General features: G+C 41.0%; 1 protein-coding gene across 2 annotated transcripts in view; it reads right to left on the bottom strand.

Annotated features, from left to right (window-relative positions):
• march8 (membrane-associated ring finger (C3HC4) 8) overlaps positions 1–19969 on the bottom strand; it is a 61920-nt gene extending 41951 nt beyond the window's left edge. The window contains exons 1-3 of one of the 2 annotated variants that reach the window (XM_034551520.1): positions 19857–19969; positions 19602–19655; positions 4171–4348 (exon numbers count right to left, since the gene is read on the bottom strand). In XM_034551520.1, coding sequence (XP_034407411.1) covers positions 4171–4266 — 96 coding nt within the window. In that variant the 5' untranslated portion in view covers positions 4267–4348; positions 19602–19655; positions 19857–19969. The remainder of the gene's footprint in view (positions 1–4170; positions 4349–19601; positions 19656–19856) is intronic. The other variant, XM_034551521.1, reaches the window with a different exon arrangement.
• Between the last annotated feature and the right edge of the window lie 2802 nt (positions 19970–22771).

Below are 22771 nucleotides of genomic sequence, written 5' to 3'. Positions count from 1 at the left end.
GGAGTCAAGTATCACAATGTTCAGTGCGTGCGCAGTCACAGATATACTGCTAAATATAATATCAGTGTGAGCGAGGCCACGAGTGTTGATGTGAATACGAGTGTTAATGTGAAAATGAAAGCTACAGCTGTGTCTATTGAAGCTTCACTATATTTCAAGTACAATAATCACATGTTGCATCTCATTTAAATGACTATATTTAATGTCCACCAGGAGACATTGCTGTTGGGGTTGAAGATGTATGAAAATCAACAAAGAAACCTACAATGGCGGCTCAGTCAGTTTGCATTTTTCAGATATGCCACAATACTTTCTTCTTCCCCACCTGCCATCCTATACCAGAGATTAAGTTATTGTCAACTCATGCATAATTCAATCGCTGCTCACCCCAGACTCAAATAAATCTGACCATATTATTTGCCAACGCTGAGGACTGTCAGGGAACCCCACACACACAAAAAAAGTCTTTTGAAGCAGTTTTAAAAATATTTCTTAAACTTCAATTTATCTACAGGAGTTCTGAAGTGGAGGACCCACAGGGCACAGACAAAGTACCCATGGGTAAATACCCAAAGAGGATTTAGACGAAGACAAATGAACTTGAGAGGGGCTGGAGGAGAGAGGCAAGTGAAGGGAAAACAACAACAGTTAAAGATGTGTTGCTCTCTGAAGGAGCAGCTGACAAACTCTGAATTCCAAGTAGAGGAAAGTTCTGCTTTTTTTTTTTTTCTTGAGGCGCTAAAAGACCAGTTGTGTTGTCTAAGAGTGCCAGATGGGCTTTTGCTCTGTGACTAAACTCTGGGCGCACACACACACACACACACACACACACACACACACAGTTCCAGGGCTCTCAAGCTAATCAGCATGCAAAGTAAACACTCTCTCCTCTTTTCCTTCACTCCGCTTCTCCCTTCTCTCCTCTGCTGATGGTTCCACGGGGAGGACGGGAGTCGCTGCTGTTTATCCACTTATTCCTCAGGGGGAGAAGGGAGGCTCAGCCAGCAGGAGACAGAGTGATGCTGAGCAGAGAGATGTAGGTTTGGATCTTCACACTGCTAGCAAACATTGTGGCAGAGAGACCAAATGCCCTCCAGACATTATACAGCTGACAGTTTCACTTTTATTTCCCAGAAAACTAAGGTAACCTTGCTGCGACTTAAAGCCCTTAATCCTGTTAAATCGTGCAATGTACAAACATATATTCCAGCTACACAAACTCAGCTTTATTTGACTAAGGAATGTGTAAGAAATTAAACCCAGTTCACTTTCACTTCTGCAATGACAAGGCAGGATGTTGAGTCTCATATAGTGAACCTATATTAGGCTAGCAAATTAATCATTGTGTGTGTGTGTGTGTAAAGTATAAATACACATCAGTGCCAGTTTACAGCTTGTTTATGGTCAGCTTTTCAGAACAGGAGGCCGACACAAAGCACCATATGCAGCACGAAGAAGCCTCTTAAGAACACCTGTGCTGCTGCACTTAGGCGCTCAGGGTCTATTGTGAGCTGATGAGGCAGAGGAGAAAGGGCAGCCTACGGACATATTGTCTTAGCACCTCGCTTTGTTCCAGAGCTAAAAAAAAAGCAACGTGCTCTGAGAGAACTTCACTGTGGTGTTTGTCACTGCACTTCACCAGCATCAGAGAGGGAGAGAAGACAGTGAAGATTGATGAGCGACATGTGAGATCAACAACAGATTTTGATGGTACACCTGACTGTCTTTGGTATTATTGGCAAATCAAAAGTGATAACCATCTCAGAAACAAATAAATGTCCTCATTATTCAAAATGATGGCCAGATGCGAGAGGTTTAACAATTTCATTGAGTAATCTTCGGATTCTGAGAAAAGTCAGATTTCAAAGAATAAAGTCAAAATCCTAAATCAGAAATCTGCGATAGGCTCAGATGAACTTTTCAGAAGTGGCACTAATCCTCTTCTGTAAGGCCTGTTAGATAGCTTGATTTTAGACCTTTTTTGTATATCCTGACTGGTATTCTGATATTTTACAGATTCATTTTGTAAAATTGAAGTATAGACTATTTACAAAAGCCCATGGAAAAAAAAAAAAAGGGTACAAAATCTTGTATTTGGTCCAATACCACTATTCGCAAATGGATAAGCAGCCCAGACTCTGACCAGCATCATTAGATGAAAACCTCTGCTCGACCCACAGGCAGCACAAAAATAATTAGTTTGAGAGAGAAATGTTGCATTGCAGAATGTATTCGCAGTGTTAGGATTGACCCCCCCCCCCCCCCCTGGTATTAGAACATTAACTTCCTGATTGTTCTCCGGTGAATGACTGCAGGACAGCTTGGGTAACGTTCTCCACCCGCAAACCCCTTTAACTCGTGTCATTTAAAATTAAAAACGTATTTGCTGTTATAGATATTATAAAAAAGGCATCTGGCAACAATGTCAACACGTTTGCAACAATTAAGAATCTAAAACTGTTATAAGACCAATTTAAAGTTGTTGTTTCCTTTTGCTGTGTTAAAAACAGAGGGTACTTAAAAAAAGAATTGTATAAAATTGAATAGTAGCCCGTACTTCTTTTCTAGAAGAAACAGGCTATCAACTTTATAAAACACTCTCATGAACAGTGTATTTTCATTATTTCTGGCAATCTATATGTACACTAAGAGAGTCCTCCAAATAAAAACAAAATACATCCTCAGTCCATTACATCCAGAACGACCCATGTAAGCGTTTTATGATCCGTCACTACTGCCAGTTTGTCCGCGCCTGAAATCAGTTACAAATCTGTTGAAAAATAAATCTGCTTCATGATGTGGCAACGTGAAGGTTAAAGTCCAGTGAAACAGGAGTTGGAGAGTCTTTAGTTTCTGTACCTTGACATATTTCACAGAGCAACAGAAGAGCATTGTACAGTCTCAAGAGGGATGTAAATCACATACAAGGACTGTGGCTTCACACACATCTCCCTTGTCACTAAAAGTTGCAGATTGATGGATGGACGTCATGATACTATTAGTTGGAATTGGTTGGTACTAGCAAGAAAGACATTATATTGTTAAGTAGGTGAGCTAAAAGGGTTTAAATGGTATTCTTTATTTAATCCCGAAAGATGCAAGTTGCAAACAATTGTTTCTACTCGCCTCCCTCAGTTGATATTAGAGAATAGTTCACAAATTAAAAATATATATCGAGCACTCTGATAGGGATAAGTTATTATGCATGTGCTCCGATTCATAAATCAATGCCTATTCTTTGATTTTGAAATTGCAATGTTGAATGATCCTTTGTTTCATTAACACATTTTCCACGCCAACTTCATCCCTCTGGAGCAATGTCACACATCTTCCTCTTTTGATCCCGATGGACCAGACTCATTCGATATTACTATGCCGACTCTCTCTAGTCTACTGCACTTGTTTGAGAGATGTGCAGTAAATAAATAAAATATATGTGTGACACCCTGTGGACCCACCACCCGCAGGGAGAATTATCGGGGTCGGATGCTATGTAGACCGGGCGGAGGGCCAGGCGGGAGACCTGGGCAGGCCGATCACCGGCGGCATAGACTAGCTCTAGGGATGTGGAACGTCACCTCACTAGCGGGGAAAGAGCCGGAGCTGGTGCAGGAGGTGGAGCGGTACCAGCTAGATATAGTTGGGTTCACCTCCACGCACAGCATGGGCTCTGGAACCAAGCTCCTGGAGAAGGGTTGGACTTTGTCCTTTTCTGAAAAGGAGTCAGCTGAGGTGGTTCGGGCATCTAGTCAGGATGCCTCCTGGACGCTTCCCATTAGAGGTTTTCCGGGCACGTCCAACTGGTAGGAGGCCCCGGGGAAGACCGAGGACACGCTGGAGGGATTATATCTCCCGGCTGGCCTTGGAACGCCTCGGGATCCCCCAGAATGAGCTGGAAAGTGTTGCGGGTGAGAGGGAAGCCTGGGTCGGCCTGCTGAACCTGCTGCCACCGCGACCCGACCCCGGATAAGCGGCTGATAATGGATGGATGGATGGATGGATGGATGTGACATTAGATGAGTCTGGAAGTTTGTTGGCGGGGCTAAGTTAAAGATCTCCCCTTACTATTATAGAATTTCTCTGTAAATTCTTCACTTTATGGGATGAAACTACCCCATAATACTAATAATAATGATAATAATGTGTCCCCAGCCTTATAACTCCACATACCTGCTTGTCCTTGTCCTTAGTCTTCCCACTGCTTGACACCCGTGACGAGGTGACATCACGGGGGATGACAGAGATTTGGTGCAGTGGCATGTTCATCCCAGCAGAGCCAACCAGGGACGTTCACACACACACTTCCTGTCCTGCTGCCACAGCAAAGGGCATGATGGTCTGAATTGCCCTGCAGAGGACACACAGAGGACAGATGGAGATTAGCAACGAGGTAATTAAAAGCACATTCAAATAACATACTTATACTGTATCAATGCATCTAGAAGATGTCCACAATAATAAACATGAAATGAAAGTCAACCTGATGAAATGAAAGTGGCACTGCTTTCATCACTTTAGTGAATATTAGTTATATTCCTTACATGTTCTGCTGTATTTGTGGTTAAAAATAGTAAAATTGTATTTCTTAGTTTCACAGTTAAGTGTTCTATTCTAATCTATATTTCTATCATGAAATATTAATTTTTTTATAAATATTAAAATGATATACATTTCTCATTTTGGGTCATAGTTATAGATGAGTTTGTGCTGAAAAAGAAACAATGTTTGTGGGGTAAGGACAGTTTACAATGTGCAGAAGAAATGAATGAAGAAAAGAACAAAGTGTCTGCAAAAGAAAAATCCAAATAGGTCATTTTGGTTTATTTGGGATTTTTTGGGGGGTGAATCAGCGAGTGCTTTTATTCACTTTTCACAAAAGACCACCATGATTTCCACAAAAGAGAGCAACGGTCCACGTGGTTCTCTGTCGCTCTTGGGTAGACTCAGACAGACAGAGCCATGAAAGCAGCAGCAGTGTGGGGCAGTCCTGAGAGGTTTTACATAAAGGTTGTTATAACTTCAGTTAATGCGGCCATCTGTACTGCCACTGAGAGCAATCAAGCCGTAGCTCCTTCTCTCCACTGGTCCGTGTTGGATGTGTCCGTGTTTGCACGCAGGCCCGTTTTGCCAAGCAGATCCTAAAGCTCCGCAGTATGGAAATGACAGGATTAAGAAACCAAAAAGCAAGCAGACAGATGGCAGGTCAATCAAATGGCAGCAATCAGAAACCAGCGTTGATGGCGGGAGAGGGGGGTGGGGGTGTTGTAGGCTTTGGACTGAGAATGCCACACAGGTCTACTAAGAAGCTTCCGACTAGCGCAGCCAGAGCTGCCACATCAGGTCATCTGTCTGGGATAAGTACTTATCAAGATGGAGGTGATTATGCTCATATGATCTCATAAAACACACAGTCAGTGGTCATATGAACTTCTTGTGCAACAGCTGGCAGTCTCAGCTCGGTGTCAAACAGAAGAAAGCCCCTTTAGCACTCATTAGCTACATTTCTATATAGTCAACTACTACACTGTGAAAAGATCAGGGACTAAGTCGAGGGTGAACCAGGTTTTCATCGCAGGAAAATACATTTAAAACCAATGTATGATCATTGTTGGTTTAGAGCATTAGTATCCCTTGCGTCACAGATTAACTACTGTTACCTACTGTTTAACCTCAAGGGCAACAGAAAAGACTGCAGGTTGTGTGAAATCAAACAAACAACTCCTTTGTCACCCATCTCTACATCAACCATGACGAGGTAGCTAATCTAATTGAGTTGATAGAGTAGCACGGTTAACTCAACACCACCAAGTGGACAAAAACTAAAACAGGCACAGAAGAGGAGTTCACTCACGACTGACATCTCCGTCTTAAACTGCTTGTTTGTTGTGAAACGAGTAACATGGCACAGTCTCCCAGAGGAGAAAACAGAAGAGCCTATTGGACAATGCAGTGCATAATTTACCGAGGTAACGCAGGAGACAGCGAGCCCTTTGTAGAGGTCAGGATGGTGGAGGAGTTCTTCAAGATAACTCATCTTTTTTAACTGTTGTTCAACCCAAACCTGAACCTCCATTTTGCATTTTTAAGCCAGTTACGATGCTATGCAACTACAAAAGCCACCTTGCAGTTGTATGCCTCCACCAACCAGTCAAGTTGCAGTTTACAGCCATGTCTGTCCAGAGTCATAATGAAGTTATCACTATATGGACGATGACAGTGACTACTTTCCAGTGAGAAACATGCTGCCTTTGCTAAGAAACTATCATTTACAGAGGAGTACCGAGGACTGATAGAAAGCTTTCACATTGCGCAACGACCATCACCTGAAGCTCCATGTCAGCAAAACCAATGAGCCTTTAGATATAGTGTCCTTCTTTTTTCTAAAAACTTGTACGAGCCAAACGCAATGTGATATTTATGGAACTGTCCGTAGTACTGAAACAGAGCGCAGAGAGATACATTAATTAATGTGTTATTTTATTGTGAAAACAGTGGCCTTAAGTTGTTGTTATTTAGCTTTTCTCAGGCTTTTACATGGTTAAATCAATGAATGCCCCCCCCCCCCCCCATCATGACATCATTAAAGCTCCTGCTCTATTTCAGTAACAAATGTTTGTATTAATTAATTACAAAGCTGGCATTCTTGTCTCATTTACCGAGCTATGTGGGGAAGTAAACAAGCGGGATGAAGAAAATAAATCACGATGGTCTGTGTCATGTATTTGTGCACTACATTTTCAGAGCTGTGGTTCACTCAAATATCTCTGCGGCAGTCTGATAAAACCACAGCTATCACAGCGGCCAAAACACAGGCCGCTGCTGCAGCAGAGAGGTCGTTCATGTACATGCAAAGAATAACAACTGCAGTAAAACCCTCCATTCCACTCTTAATTGGCTGTGCTTCAAGCCGACAGTCTATGTTGAACTGAGGAGACGCACTAATGGGGCGAGAGATGTGTTGGATAGTCACTTTCTCTCATTCCTTCATACATACATACATACACAGAGAGAGAGAGAGAATAGGATTCATATATGCCTTGAATGTGAGATCACCAGTTGGGCGGTGTCAAATGTGATGCGTGTGTGAGGAAGTGAACTGCAGCAGGCTTTAGAGAGTGTGAGTGTGTGTGTGCGCGCGCATATATGTGTGTGTGTGGGTGTGTGTGTGTGTGTGTGGGTGTGTGTGTGTGTGTGTTAATGCATGTCCCCCAGGCTGGCTGGCGGTCAAAGAGCTCACTGCAACAATATTAATAGCTACAAATCCAACAGCACTCCGGTGGTTCCAGATTGACGCTGACCTGTTGCCATGGCAGCAGCTCCAGGGGTCATTGTGGGCTGTTAAGGGGACGACAGCTTCGGATAAACGGATGCACCTCTACCCGGTAATAAGAAACGGTCAAACTAGTAAGGGTACTTTTCATTAAATTGTATTGTGGTGAAATTATCAAAAGTTAATTGTTTAATCTGAATCCTGTAATTAATGATTCTGAGCGTATCCGACCTGTGTAGCCCACTCGACTCGAGGCTACAATAGCTTCTGCTGTTCTTAAGTCACACAATCAAGCTCTTCTCCTCTCGGCTCCTGCATCAGGTACATCAGTCCTGCCTCCTCCATGTTCCACTCAGCTGATCTCTGCTGGTATTCAGTGACCTGGGAGAACCCTCTGAGTCCCCGCTGTCAGATCTGTGATATGTCCGAGAGCCCGTTCTCCGGTTCTGATGCGCAACCAGGCAGAACATCTCTGCTCCGTATCAATTGATCCTAACATTACTGCACTGCAGCTACAGGATATATTTAAGGAGTGTCTTCCCCGAGGACTGGTTGGTTGGAAAAACCTATAGCACAATTCCGATAGATTAGGAGCTATTGCAACTATAATTTGGATTAATATCACGTAGCTATATTTTATGTATATAAACTTTAGGTTCTCGATAATGCGGTGACATTTTAACATTATTTAGGTGGTAGCTTCAAATAAGCCCAGTGGGTTTTCTGACTCGTCCTGCACTGTGACATTATTTCTGGCCGTTATGCTTGTGTATTCTGCAAAACTGAAGTAGATAGTACAAAAGGAAAGAGTTAGTCCTCCCTCTTAATCTGTGATTGTATGCTGATGTTACAGTTTAAGAAAGAACCGTGAAGAAAAGATTGGACTTGACTATTGTAGCCACTGCAATAACAATTCCTCATGAAGAAATGTATTCATTGTTCATTTGGCAGGTACAGTACAACGCTTGTAAATTACATTTCTTGGTTTGATTGCTGTTCCCGTGAGAGATGTGTCACTTTGTCTCTGAACCCTTTTACAAGAGGAAGGACTTTTTAAGAAAAAAAAACTGAATGCTACAAATATGCCTGGAGGCTGGACCGGTGCGAAAGCTGAGAATCAGGGGAGACAAGTGGGCATTAATTTATCACGACAGAGATATTATAGCTGTGTTGGCAGCAGTGATTGGAACACACACACACAATATATTGTCAAACAAATTTAACTGTCAAACTTAAACTGGGAGATAATTTAACCATCACAGACATTGTATCACTCCATAAATAATATGCATTTAAATACAAACACACAGGCATCTGCTGCACTGAGCTTGAAGACTTTTGATTACTTGAACACTTTTTCATAACACACTGGGAATAAATTATCATAATTTTATTTCTTCAAGCTCATTGTCATTTCTAATGTTGCTGCATCATTCATCAGCTCCAGTGCGGTCTGAATATGTTGGTGATTCTGCCCTCTAAATGTCTACATGCCTATTTTCCCTATGCAGGATTAATCAAAACCATCCGAAATATAAGTTCACTGCATTCATAATGCCATCTTTATCGGCCCCATTTGTTTATATGCTAATGAGTCCTAGTTTGGATGTGATTAATTGCGTTGTTGGTGAAATGAGCTCTGACCAGACATATGCAGTCAGGGAAACACACAAGCCGACATCTGACTGAGACACACACACACACACACTGAGACACACACACACACACACACACACACACACTGAGACACACACACACACACACTGAGACACACACACACACACACACACACACTGAGACACACACACACACACACACACACACACAAGAAAGAGGATCTGTTCATTTACAGTAAACATTTCATTTTCAGTATCGCTATCAGAATACACGGTGACTCTTAACTGGAGTTACAGAAGTGGACCATTTAAAGTTAAATACTCAATCACAATAACCGTTTCACCAGTTGAAATGATAAACACAGCCAGCAACAGATTATATCAGCTGCAGCCTCTGGTTAATTAACGGTAATTCCCTAAGTACCTTACCCAAAGGTTAAATCCAAACGTGGCTATTGTTTATTGTTCTGAACAAACAACGGCAGTGTTCATGCCTTCTCATCCAACAAAAAGGTGATTACTGTAAATGTCGAAAGCTTGATAGATATATTTTCAAAGATTCAGATTCAATTAAATGTTAGAGATAAATAATGTTCAGACAACATGTTACTGACAAGATTGTGGGATGCAGGCAGACCAGCTGTCACTCAAAGAGGCAAAGTAGGGTTCCTTCTGTCTCTCTCACATTCGTCTTGGAAAAAAAAAAAAAGTCCTTTTTTGTTCACAGGGAAATCTTATTATTTCTCCAATAACCTCACAACATGACATCACAAGGGAGAATTTTCTTTTTGAATACAAGTCGAATGAACATAATAACACAATCACATGGCGGACTTCAAATCAACTCGACAAGATGTTTGACATGATGCTGTCCGTGTCTTTGTGTGCATGTGTGTGCGATGGGAAGATGAGGGAAAGAAAGAGTGTAAACAGAATGCAAGAAGGATACGTGCCGACTTTGCTGTAGGAGCAGAATTAACTGCAGAGCTTTCAAAAATTCAGAATGTGGAGGAACTGAAATTGTAGATACACTCCCCAAAAAACATACACAGTATGCAGCTTGAGTAATCTTTTGTACAGTTGATACTGTGAAGGAGAAGTAAAACATAGCAGATTTATTGCATGAAAATTTAAATATCAACCTCAAACAGGCCTTATTTTCAAAAGAATTTCCCAATTTAATCCTAATTTACCCTTCTCTATAGGCCTCGCTCCCTGCTGCTACTCCATCAACCTGTCAAAGCGAACCATGGAGCCCACAGTTTGACTCCCTGAATAACTATTATTTTATAACATAAAAATGAAGCAAATCTGAAACAATTGTATGACGGTGGATAGAGCAGAGCACGATAGTCAGAGCGGGCTGATGCTACGCTGTGATTGGCCAGTCTACCTTTGAGGGCAGCTCATAGCAAAGGGTCAATTAGCTTGTAGTTAGAGGACATTTGTGTGAAGCCAGACCAACACACAGCAACAGATTCACTTTGAATGTTGTGAATTTAGCCAAAGCTGATATCCAAATCGAGTTATGGTATTGAGCGAGTGCAGCGTCTGGATGTTGAAACGCTGGTTGTTGGGAAAAAATAAATAAAAATCACACTTGCAAATTATGTTTGCAACCCCCGAAAAACTGCTGTGGCACAAGAAAGTCAAATGCAATCAATGACACATTATCAGTAGTCTAGAGTGCACCAAGTTCCCTCTTTTTTGATTTGGCCGAGTTGGTGTTGAAGTTGTTGAGAAAAGATTTGAGGACACCTGCTGTCCATTTTAACACTGAAGTGTTGACACCGGATATCTGTTTGTCATTTTCTATTTAAAAATGACAAACAATTATTTTATTATTAAAACAGTTCACAACTGACTAACATATCATTGCAGGTCCAGTTTACAATGAACAGTTTGAGTTTTACTCTGTTGTTTCGATCTTGCTTTGCAATATAACTCGATAAATGGTTGTTTAGGGCTTTGTAGGTGGTGAGTAATAATTTAAAGTCTATCCTGAATTTGACCGGGAGCCAGGAACATGATAGGAATGACAAGGAAAAGACACACCGAGATATTCTGAAACTCAGACAAAGAGGGGATTTTGTATAATATCCATTCTGTGTATTTAGTACTGCAATGATGCCAACAATCCATTTGTATTCATGTTTAGAAACAGGATAAAGCAAGCAACAAAGACTCTGTACTTCCAGGCTATCACAATAAATTCCCTAATATAGCTGCTGTTATGAGATCAAATCTTATCCGTGACTCCAGGGAGACTTACACTTGAAAAATGCCACAACTTTGTTCACCCACAACTATAAACACTAAATTCAGGAAAACCTAATATTGAAACTGGTGGAACAAAATAAGTCTTAATCATAAAAGGTCAGTTTACCCATATTACATGAAAGCACACAAGACATATTTTCTCACTTATCTAGTGACTTTTCATGGGGACTATTTCTTCATTAGAAAGCAGTTTCATGGCGGCCTTATGGCCTCGGGCTTTAAAAGCTGATGATGTGATAGCAGGAACTGCTTCAAGCCTGGTTGAGGAAATGGTTGCATGTTATTCCCCTTTCTCTCTCTTCCCTCATTTCCAGTCAACGCTATTCTTCTCCATCTAATAAAGAAAGTAAAATGTCCTCAAAAGAAAAGTCAAGAAAAACTGTTCACAACAAGGTCTGTGGATTATCATGAATAAGTGAGACATTGATTTGAATTAAGAACCACACCAAACCATGCACGTTCATTTAGGGTTGCAACTGACATCTGCTGATCTATTCTTTACTAACTTAATTAACTGATTATTCAACAGTCAAATAATTGAGGAGCAAATTAAAAATTCTTGTTTCATGCAAACAATAAAATATTCAGTTCGATATCTCAGCCTTTATCACATTTGAGAAGCTGAAACAGGAGAATGTTTTGTATGTATGCTTGAAAATCACTGAAACAATGAAATGATTCATTTTCTGTTGGCTGACCACTTGATTAATCAAATATCGTTTTAGCTCTACTTCCAAAACATCTGGAAACTTAAAGCAAATAATACCAGAACTGTGTGCATGCTGGCTGCATGCCAATATGGGGAATGTGGAAAATATGTCTTTTTGCAAGACATATTTAGTGTCTCCAGAGATCATACATCAATGTTTGGGGTGACGAGACATGGTGCACAAACAGAGAGTGGGTAATTCATCACACAACCTTTGATATATCAAGACATGTCTTGATTTAAATCCTCATACTCCTACTTTTCCCTCACAGCCACCATATCCAATGGTACAAATTAATGAATGTCAGGTTGGTTTGACAAAGCACCCAATTGTCCTCCACACGCCCCCCTCATCTCCTTGTAATGGGATAATCAGACCAACGTGGCACCAAAATAACCCGCCCTAAGCTGCACATCCTGACAATACTAAATCTACCAATATGCACAGATTACACGCCTGACTCGCACAAATACAATGTTTGTTGGTCAAACAGCGACTTGAGTGGTTTTGGGATGTTCAGCTAGGATCATCATCAAACCAAGAGGATAAAACGGGAGGCGGCTACATCGCAATCATAAAATCACATTTGTCTGCTTGAACTCCTAAAAACGTTATATACAGCAGCAGGTCGTGTCACGTCAGCCTCATAACCCGAGACGTGCCCGAGCAGCCAATCCCTCCCAGGACAGCACCCATTAGGTCCCATCATTACAGGTTTGAATGTTACCACAGCTGACCATGTGATCACACCAGCTTCAACAATTGTTCACTAACACAGAAACTTGCATTTGTTCAGTTGAATCAATATTTGTCAAACAAACTAATTTAGTGCTTGAAAAACAAATCCAAACTTCTAAATGACATTATGTCTGAAAAACTCATTTGCACCAGCAATAATAGGATGAATTAATTATTTAAAATCACTATGAACTGCAACACACTTCGAATGATCAAAGAGTAGTTCTGTATTCTCAGGTACAGAAGCAATTTAGCTGGAATTATGTTTGCTCCTGTAACAGGGGACTGGCTCCAACATGAATGTATAATTTGATGATTTAAGTCATGAATACACACTGTTCCAAGTGGCAAATGTCCTGTTATAATGCAAACATTACAAGCAGAAACAATCCATGTGGAATAAAAGAAAAGTCATTAGTAATACAAAGTAACTTCATCTTCATAATGAATGACAGCTGACACTCTTCTGTTGGGATCGCCTTGTTGTTTTGCAGAAATCCACATATGAAGAAGTCGATTATGTTCCGTTTACAAGCCCTCCAGTGAATTACACACAAGTGGTTGCATGACAATCCATGATTAAAATACAAGGACATGTTAATAACTATTGTATTCGAGTGCCCTGCTGCTCAGGCCAATTACACAGCTTTCCCCCAGTTAGTCCAAACAATGTGTTTAGAGGCAAATTTAAACTGTCATGAGAGGCCTGGAGGACGCAACTGCATAATATCCGTGGTCACGGATTATAAGTAAAGCCTACCATCATACTATACTTGCTTTCCTCCAAGACCGCCATTAGGCTCTGAAACTCCGAGTGCTTGGCTTCGAGAAAACTAATTACATTGGACATTGTGGTTAAATTAACTTGATCGGAATATGAACTTCACTGTTGCAAATGTTGATTTGAAAAGACATATTATGGTGTGATTGGATGCAGGAGGGAATTTCCGATGATTGTCAACAATCAAAATGATTATGTTAATTCTTATTGGCTAGTTAGTTAAAAAAGAAAGTCCAAGCTGTTTAAAGTTTAAACAAACAATCACACAAACATACAGCGCTTTACCAACATGCTTTACTACTCCTTTAAAACTAAAGAGAAATGGAGCTTGAAGCTTTACTCTTATGAATCAAATTTCAGGAAAACAGTAAGGTTCAACATACTATGAATTATATTCTAATAAAATGGCTACATATTAGTCTATGGACTGATTCCTTATAGTCACACAGCTTTCAAAACCTACATCAAATGTTGTTTGATGTCCTGCCATGCTGGGTGAACAGTCTACATCAATATGAATGGCTATATACAGTAAATCCAAATCTATTGTAGTCACATTGCAACTGGAGAGACTGTCAGCAGACACTTGCATATAAATAAAAAGACGCACAGACTCTTTTCTTTATGTGGAACTTGAAGACGATGGCATCCCTATTTCCACACTCTTGTATCATCCTGCGCTCAGTTGTTCCCGTTTGAAGACCCACTGTCAACACTGCTGATTAAGTAGACTGTGTCAAGTCTGCAGTCAGTCCACCAATCAGACACAAAGGTGTCAAATTAAAAAAGGGCTTGAAGAAACAAAATGAGAAACAGAATTAAGGCAGATTCCTGCACTCGACATGTCGTTGAATGGTTTGATGAGCATGGAAATGATGCAAATTGTATACCATGCCTGTCGCAGTCTACAGATCTCAACCCCAAAGACATGAATAGTAACACAGAGCATTCCTGATTACACCCAGGTTAGGCGTCCACACAGTGGGGAAATACAACACAGTGGATGAGCTGGTTGTGGATGAGCTTTTGGTTTTTCATAGCAAAAGACAATCCCTATCCAGCAACTAGTTTAGCAGAGCAGCTGTATTATTCTGAATATTTGAAGTGTGTGTGTATATATATATATATATATATATATATATATATCAAAAGACAAACACATACACCTTTTGTCTCTTGTGTCTGGCTACAGTAACACAGTATTGCACTTTTGTGGCTTCTTCTCCACACCCTCTTCTTGCTTCGTTGCCACAAGCAGACAGAAACATTTGGGAGACTGTGAAAGCCCCAATGACATCATCAACCACCACACTATACCTGCAGCAGTGCCATCCAACGGTCCATTCAGCTGAGCCAGCACCTCTGCTTGGCTGATGTATGGCAGCTGTCGAGCCCCCCCCCTTACATTATAATTTCATTGCACCCATGCAGCACACACATATAAACTGCATACACATACGTTGTAAGGCTGAGTGAGGAAAGCTACTTAAAATCTGTAAGAAATATCAATATAAACACTGTGATGTTGTCCGATAACCAATGTGTAACTACTGCCATAAGCATTATCCCAGTGAGGTGTTAAGTTCACGTGGAAGTATGACATCATCCACAGGAGGAAGTCATTACAGTGGATCAATACTCTATATTCCCTGCGGCTGAAGACCAGCCACAGTGGGGAACAGCAGCAGGGCAGGCTTGAGTTAGTGCAAAGAAAAGCGACACAGTACCTAACCTTCAATATGTTATTAGATTACAGCCCAGACGGAGGCTGATGCCACAAGACTAGCAGTTCATACAATTAGAGTCCAGGATGAGCTGACAAAAGCAGTATGGGGCAGCTGCACAAAGTCCACAAGGTACGGGAGCCCTTGTGATACAAGAGAGCCAAATGCGGCAATATTGTTAATAGACTTTTAATTAGTTCAGCTGAGGACCAATTAAAAAAGTTAAACTTGTTAAACTGGAAGTCTATTACGGTAACAACTGTCACAACTTGCTTACAGTCACAGGATTCCAGGAACTTCCATATGCTGAATAACTCACACACATACAAGGGAACAGGATACATACGAGGACTGATTTTTGTTGGCTGGATCCGTTTCCTGTCCCTTTGCTGAATGCAATTAATATTATTTTACAGATTAAACACGATGGTGCGAGGAGAAAGGGCTAAGCAACTGACGTAACGATGCAGTGAGAGTCAGAGAACGGCCTCTGCAGGTGCCATTTTGAAACAGGTGGACATTATAAATGGTAATAAAAGAAGGAGTGCTGGGGATTAGAATAGGGTGCAAATCACATGTGCCGTGGTTAACGTGACCATTATCTCTTCCCCCGGAGTTATTGTACATTACAGGAAATACAAAAAACATGAAGTGGGTGTGTGAATGTGTGTGAGAGAGAGGGGGTTTGTGTGGGGGGTGTTTACATTGTCTTGTTGGTAAGGCTAATCTACTTTCTTCAAACAATTACAAAAATAAATACATATTCTTATCATACTTTTTTTTTTTTTTTAAAAAGGTATAGCTTTAGCTGAAACAATAACACAAAATGTATTTACTCCAATATTAATAATTGGTTAAAGTTACTTCAAGGAACATTAAAGTGGTTGTTTAATGTCAATTTATATATACACATAAGAAAACAAGACCATCGGCTAGAATACTAGCTAATTCTACATGGTGATGGAGGATATTCTTAATGCCTGTCATCAGGTCCTATTCCCCGTAACAACACAACTATTTCAGGTTTACCAGAACCTCCATCAGCCCAGATCCAGCTTTGCTGCCGCCTTCGGCATGCAGTTGGAGCCCAGGTTGGGTGGGGAGCAGCTACCGGGCGCAGGTAGAGCTCAGGTCTCTGAAGCAAACTCTATATCGTAGCCAAATGGTGGAATTACAATTTCCAGGTCCATCTCATGATGCCATGGGGCCCAAAAATGCTTTTTCATATAGACTTACATCGGGAAATAGACGACTGTTACTCATTGTTTGTTAGGTAAATCAACTTTCCAGTAAAAAACCTTGAATAGGTCTTATTTAAAATAATTAGGTCTTAAAAGAAGTCAAATGCATTAACCAAATCTAGAGTTATTTTCCTTCCTCTGTTGATGTGAATGAGCCTAAGATTGAGGCTGGACCAAGGGCTGAAAGGCGGGGTTGAAGGAAACACTAGTGAGCTTTCTCTGTGGGCCTCATGGCTGACAGATCCAGGTATTTTCATATGAAGTCTATACTACAAAGTCAAACTTCTTTGGCTTCATGCGCCACTGAGCAACCTTCTCAGGAATGAAGGCGGCGCCGCCTCCGACGCTGTATCTACTTCTCTTTATACATCCATGCTCTGGCCGGGAGCACAGCTCCCCACTAGAAGCCAACACTGACACCACGCTGTTGGAGTCCAAAGACATATTTGCTGGGCCTGCTGGAGGAGAGGAAGGCACGGAAGAACCAGAACTGTGCGGGGCGGACTGTCAGACCCTGCTGCAGTTAAATAAGAGATTATCTAAAGTGACTGTTGCTCCGAAAAACTAAAGCGTTGGTCCACCTGGACCACCAAAATCAACACTGAAAGTTCCTCATAGTAGCTTTAAGTTCATTTTAAAATAAAAATGGCAATTAAATCACTAGTAACAGCTCTCACAGTTGGAATATATATATGGCTGTTCTTAGTCTTTTATGATAGCAAATTGAATATCTTTGGGTTTTGAAATATTGGTTGGACAAAACGAGACATTTGAATATGTCAACTTGGGCTCTGGGAAACTTATATATAGACCAAACAATTAGTCGAGAATTACTGAAAGATTAATTGATGTTGGAAATAATCATTAATTCAGTTAATTAATAAGTTGGTTTGGCTTAAAAAAGAAATCAACAAATATAACTATTTCATTTTTAGTTTTATGCCCTTTGAAACATGCTGTATGTGACAGTTAGGTCAGACATCAGCTATTGGAACAAAAATAATTAGCCAAAATTAAGATGAAGATTGGGTGTACCAAAGCTAAAAACCTATTTCTGAAACTCTTCTGCAAGCCGAAAGGTTTGTGGCTATTGAATGTAATTTCATTGAAACCTCTATAGAATAGCACAATGGAGGCTGTCAAACACATCCTCTGTTTCATATTGTAAAATACCGTGGGAGGCACATTTCACCATCACAACCAATTGTGTCAAGAAATGACGGCAGTTAATTGGCAGAAAGCTCCTTTTGGGGCCTACAGATACTTTTGATTGCATTCTTTCCACCCTCCAATTACTTTCCTCAGAGCCGATCTCTGAAGACAGAAAGTATGAGTTAATTTGCACGCACAATGGCACAGTCCATTAAGACTGAAGACTCCTTTGCACGCGGTTATAGCAACTGTCTCAAGTCGCCCTCTTCCTCCCATTTGGAATCATAATCACGACTTCACTTTCTCATTTCTCTCTGCATTCGGTCCTTCAGAGTCTGTTGACAGCTCGGGCAGCTCAGGCTTTGGAACAGATGAGATTTCTCATATCGTTGATACCTGCTAAATCCTTCCCTGTCAGAGGGCACCAAGTCATGAAGGAAGTCGATGCCAGTAAGAGGAGACGAGAGGGATATAGTGTGTCTGAAGTGTAGGATGCAGTCATATGAAAGGATTTCATACTGAAAATAACTTGGTGCAAGTGCGGTCACCTTTTGGAGAAAAGACACTTGAATATATAGCACTTTAAAAGTCACTTGATATGGTACATGAACAAAAAAAAAAAAAAAAAAATACTGAATATTTGATATCATTGCTATAATTCAACAAAAACTATAAAAGTATCTGTGTTCTCCGCATGAACACTTTGACAAGTTGAAATCAGCTCATTGTTGGCTTTTTATTATTTCTGCTACTGTCGATAAAAAAATAAAGAGTTCCCAATTCATTTTGTTTCAAACTGCTAGCCTAGAAAAAGGCCACCGTCCATCACTATTGTTCAAACATTCCACTGTGTCAGAAACGTAAACAGTGTTTGTGTGAAAAAGAAACCAATCTATGTTCTGTAATCCCATGTGAGGAGGCAGGATCGGTTACACCGCAGCATGACAGAGAATACGCATTGTCTTTTCTGCAAGTTTGTGCACGCACACTCCACAGATACCAGCGGGACAATGAGGCTTCTTATCGCAACACGCCCTCAGGATTTTCACAACACTGTCAAAGACATAACTAAAGGCTACAGTGATGTAACACACACAGACACAGCTGGTTCCCCCTCTAACCCAGGCAGTACGCTGTATTATCAGAAGCTGTCTTTGACATGACGCCAAGACCTGTTACCTTGGAATGAAGATGAGTGAAAGCTTTGCCTTGCCACAGAAAAAATAAATGAAAAATACCACGGTATTTTAACAAGCTGCAATACACACGCACTGACTACATTGCAGCCAATGATGAGACATAATGTAATGTGAGAGCCACTGTAACAATGCATCATCTCAGAAAAGGGTCACTATTTAACAGACAAAGCAACATTTTAAAATGTTAATCTATGTGTGGAGTTGTTGTTTTGTTGATGTCAAGCTGATTATATCAAACACTAATATGTATCCGTTGTCCCACAGAGCATTTGCTAATGTGTTTTCACATTAACTGTAGATCTTATGTCTGAGGTGCACTGTCCAGCCGGATGTTCCCTTTTTATGAACGATATAATAAAGCCAAGTAGAGCCTATGGCTGCACTGCAGCCATATATATATATATATATATATATATATATATATATATATATATATATATATATATATATATATATATATATATATATATATATATATATATATATATACACAGACACACACACACTAAACAATGAAAGGACAGACGCACTGTGACTGATTTAATTGCACGGAAATGCAGTTCTACAGCATCCCAGACTGCAATGATGTGAAGAAATGCAATAAATAAATAAAAATCCGAGAAATGCTTCATCATGTCGGAGAGCAAGACATTCTCTTTCCATTTGGCCGTCCGCATCTTATTTCCCCGTAAAAAAAACAGAGCCACACAACCGGCTCGGGGATAGACTAACAAAGGCTTGCTGGGACACAGCCCTTCTCTGCCTTCTCTGGAGTCGCCGACACGAGCGGACGAGCCCCGTGGCACCGAACCCACTGGAAGCAGCGCACACCAACGCGCCGCTGGCTTTTGCTGCAGAGCCGCTGGCATTCGAGTGAACGTTGGTCATACCTTAATTCATCAGAAAGGCTACGACGACCGTCGGTCAGGACCCACTCTCGGCTTCTACAGCGGGCAATGAGAAAAGAAACAAATTCTCACACAATCACATCCCCGGTCAGACCGTCCGTCCGTCCGTCCGCCGCCTCCCGGTCGGGTTTAATTAATAAAGCGAGAGGTGCAGCGGAGACGGTGGACGGACGCGTCGCTGCATTTGACCAAATGTGCCTCCATATTCCAATTAACAGAAGAGAAAAAGACACTCACCGCTGCGTGTTTGGCTCCGAATGACGACGTTTTGTTTATTGCATGGCCCCCGCTGAGCAGCTGCGTGTGTGTGTGTGTGTGCGTGTGTGTGTGCACGCGCGTGTGTGTGTGTGTGTGGAGTGGTGCGTCACTTACTTCCGCGTTAAGATGGAGTGGAGAGAAAAAAAAAATGCGAAGGGAAATAATGAAAGGAAAGGCGGCGCACGCGAGCTCAATGAGGTCTCGCGGTGGCGGCGTATCATGAGGGTGCTGATAATGATGGTGGGTCACATTTTTGGTATTTAAACACCATTAATCAGTGATTTTATATATCAATTGCCCTGATTATGTGAAATGTTGCATCAAGGTGTTGCTGACCCACAGAGCAAAACCCAACTCTCCACACATTTTAATGCAATTCATTGTAATGCTACAATCTGCTGCGACAACAACTCACTCTGAATAAGAGTCCGATGTCTCTGGACTTCCTGGACAACAACATGTAACTTAAGAGTTCAAAGAGAGAAAGAGTGAATATTGGACTTACTTACATGCATCAGGTGGACACGGACACATTCGGATGCCGCTCTATAAGTATACAGACTAGAACCTCTAAAGCCAACTAGTGCACTATTATGGGTTTAATTCATACAATAGTAAGTGTAATAAAACACAGGGGACACAGGGGTTGTTGCCATGGCAACCAATTGTAGACTGCAGGATGTTACTCATCCTCATAACGCCAAATTGTTCTTTTTACAAGCAAACAAACAGCATAATTAATGCTGATTAATTAACTCTGGGTGTGCTGCTCGATTGTGTTGACATAGTTACAGAACTAGGCACGCTTTTTACTCCTGTTCCAGTCTTTATAACTCTCTGTTAGAAAGTGAATACATGTACAGTATGTCCCCATAATAATGAGTTGATGACACAACATACTCTTTTTATTTTATTACTCATTATTATAGACACTTCTTATTATAACATTGTATTTTATGGAAATACCTAACAGATTTGTTATTAGCCTATAGAGAACATCCATCCATCCATCCATTTTCAATACCGCTTATCCTCATTAGGGTCGCGGGGGCGCTGGAGCCTATCCCAGCTGACATAGGGCGAAGGCAGGGGACACCCTGGACAGGCCGCCAGTCCATCGAGGCCTATAGAGAACAATCTAGCTCCAATCCAGTCAAATTGTATTAATATATTCCAGTTCAATGGCCATTATTTCAGACTATGAATGGGCTGCAGTGTGCTGTAGTGAATCACACCATGGACTGTAACTACTCCAAAAGAGCTCCCCACTCACAGTGCAGCATGTCGGGAGAGGCTCACTTATTAAACCAGGGAATGTATCCTCTGTTGATTCAAAGCCTCGGCTCTGTGAAACCTGACATTGTGTTCGAGCTTATTACTGATGCATAGTCCGCCGCTCCTTCCTTGGGATGGGACAACGGAGCCTCTGTGCTCTGTCTGGCCGAAGTGGGCACCTCAGAAGTGAGTCTGCCAATTCGTCATGCATGTGTCCCTGCTTCAGAGCGATGTGTCCCTGCTTCAAAGAGATAGGCTACAGGCTGTCTTGCTGCGTGGCGTGGAACGATCGGGAAGTGGTTTGTGGTGTTGAATGTGCAGAGAAGCAGGCAAGTGAAACACAGCTGTATTTGGTGATACTAAAACAGCGTTTTCACCATTTACAGGACCCTCGGTTTTCTTCTTCGTTTTTCTTTGTGTGTGTCTTTCCTGCTTTCTTACCTGGGTGAGCCCGTCAGACCGGTAGTGCCTCAGTGTCCTGTGGCCCTGTGCACACATGACTCAGCAGCACTGACACTCAAACAAGCCCGAGAAATGATTTAGAAAAAAACACACTTAAGCTTCAATGGAAACATTGTGTTTTGATTCCAGATAAGGCACATCTTTCAAACTTCACGGTTACTTTATGTTTGCCCCAATCTTGTGGATTACTATCAACTTGTGACCTCTGTTCCTCTTTATGCCATACCGCCACACTTCAGAGTTAAGAGTTTGCACAATTTTACTTAAAGACTTAAAAAACTTGGCAGAGGCGCAAGAGGCAAGCTGAACAATCTTGGAACAAAAAGAATACAATAGGCATTTGGTTTGTTACAACAGTTGGAAAGGGACTGTTCCACGGAAGAATCAGCTGAAGGAAACCAAATCAAATACTCAGACAAAACCTGTATACACCCCACAATGTTCTAGCAATGAAAAGAGTACACTCTTGAAAGAATGATCTCATATTGCACTTTCAAAATGTTTGGGGACTCACCAGACACAGACTTAGAAAACAATGGTCAAACTATTATATATTTTGATTTACATGTTTAGGCTCTAAACTCAGTACTTCCTTTAAGGCCCCTTCCCACATTTGAAAACTCTCATCTTTCAAACTCCAGGCTCCCTCTGGAATGTCGGCTTTGTTAACAAAGTGTTGATTCCAAGACATGTGATGTGACATCACTTGTCAGTCTCGACAAAGCTTCTCCCGATCCACATTAAACATGATCAGAATCACAATCAGAATCGCTTAATTGCCAAATACATGAGCATACGAGGAATTTGACTCTGTGAAAGGTGCATAACAATAAACATGGAGTACAACAATAGAACAATTCAAATATATATAAAAATATAAACATAGTGCAATAATAAGGAAGGTGAATGTGATCAAAGTTAAATTGTCATTGTGAGCATATTAGCATTTAATTCAAATTAAGTACAGCCTCATTGCTAGCATGACCTAATTATAGAACAATACAAATATATATAAAAATATAAACATAGTGCAATAATAGATACACATGGTAAATAACACACAGATAGCAGTACTTTAAAACAAGTATATATTGTAAAATAAAAGTTGCAAGTGTATTTTAATAAGAGAAGAAAAGATGTGCAAGGCTGTTTGAAAT

This window comes from Cyclopterus lumpus, chromosome 15, assembly GCF_009769545.1.
Source record: "Cyclopterus lumpus isolate fCycLum1 chromosome 15, fCycLum1.pri, whole genome shotgun sequence".
Classification (NCBI taxonomy): domain Eukaryota; kingdom Metazoa; phylum Chordata; class Actinopteri; order Perciformes; family Cyclopteridae; genus Cyclopterus; species Cyclopterus lumpus.
The sequence above is the reverse complement of the archived record's forward strand: the minus strand, read 5'-3'. Positions and strand labels throughout refer to the sequence as shown.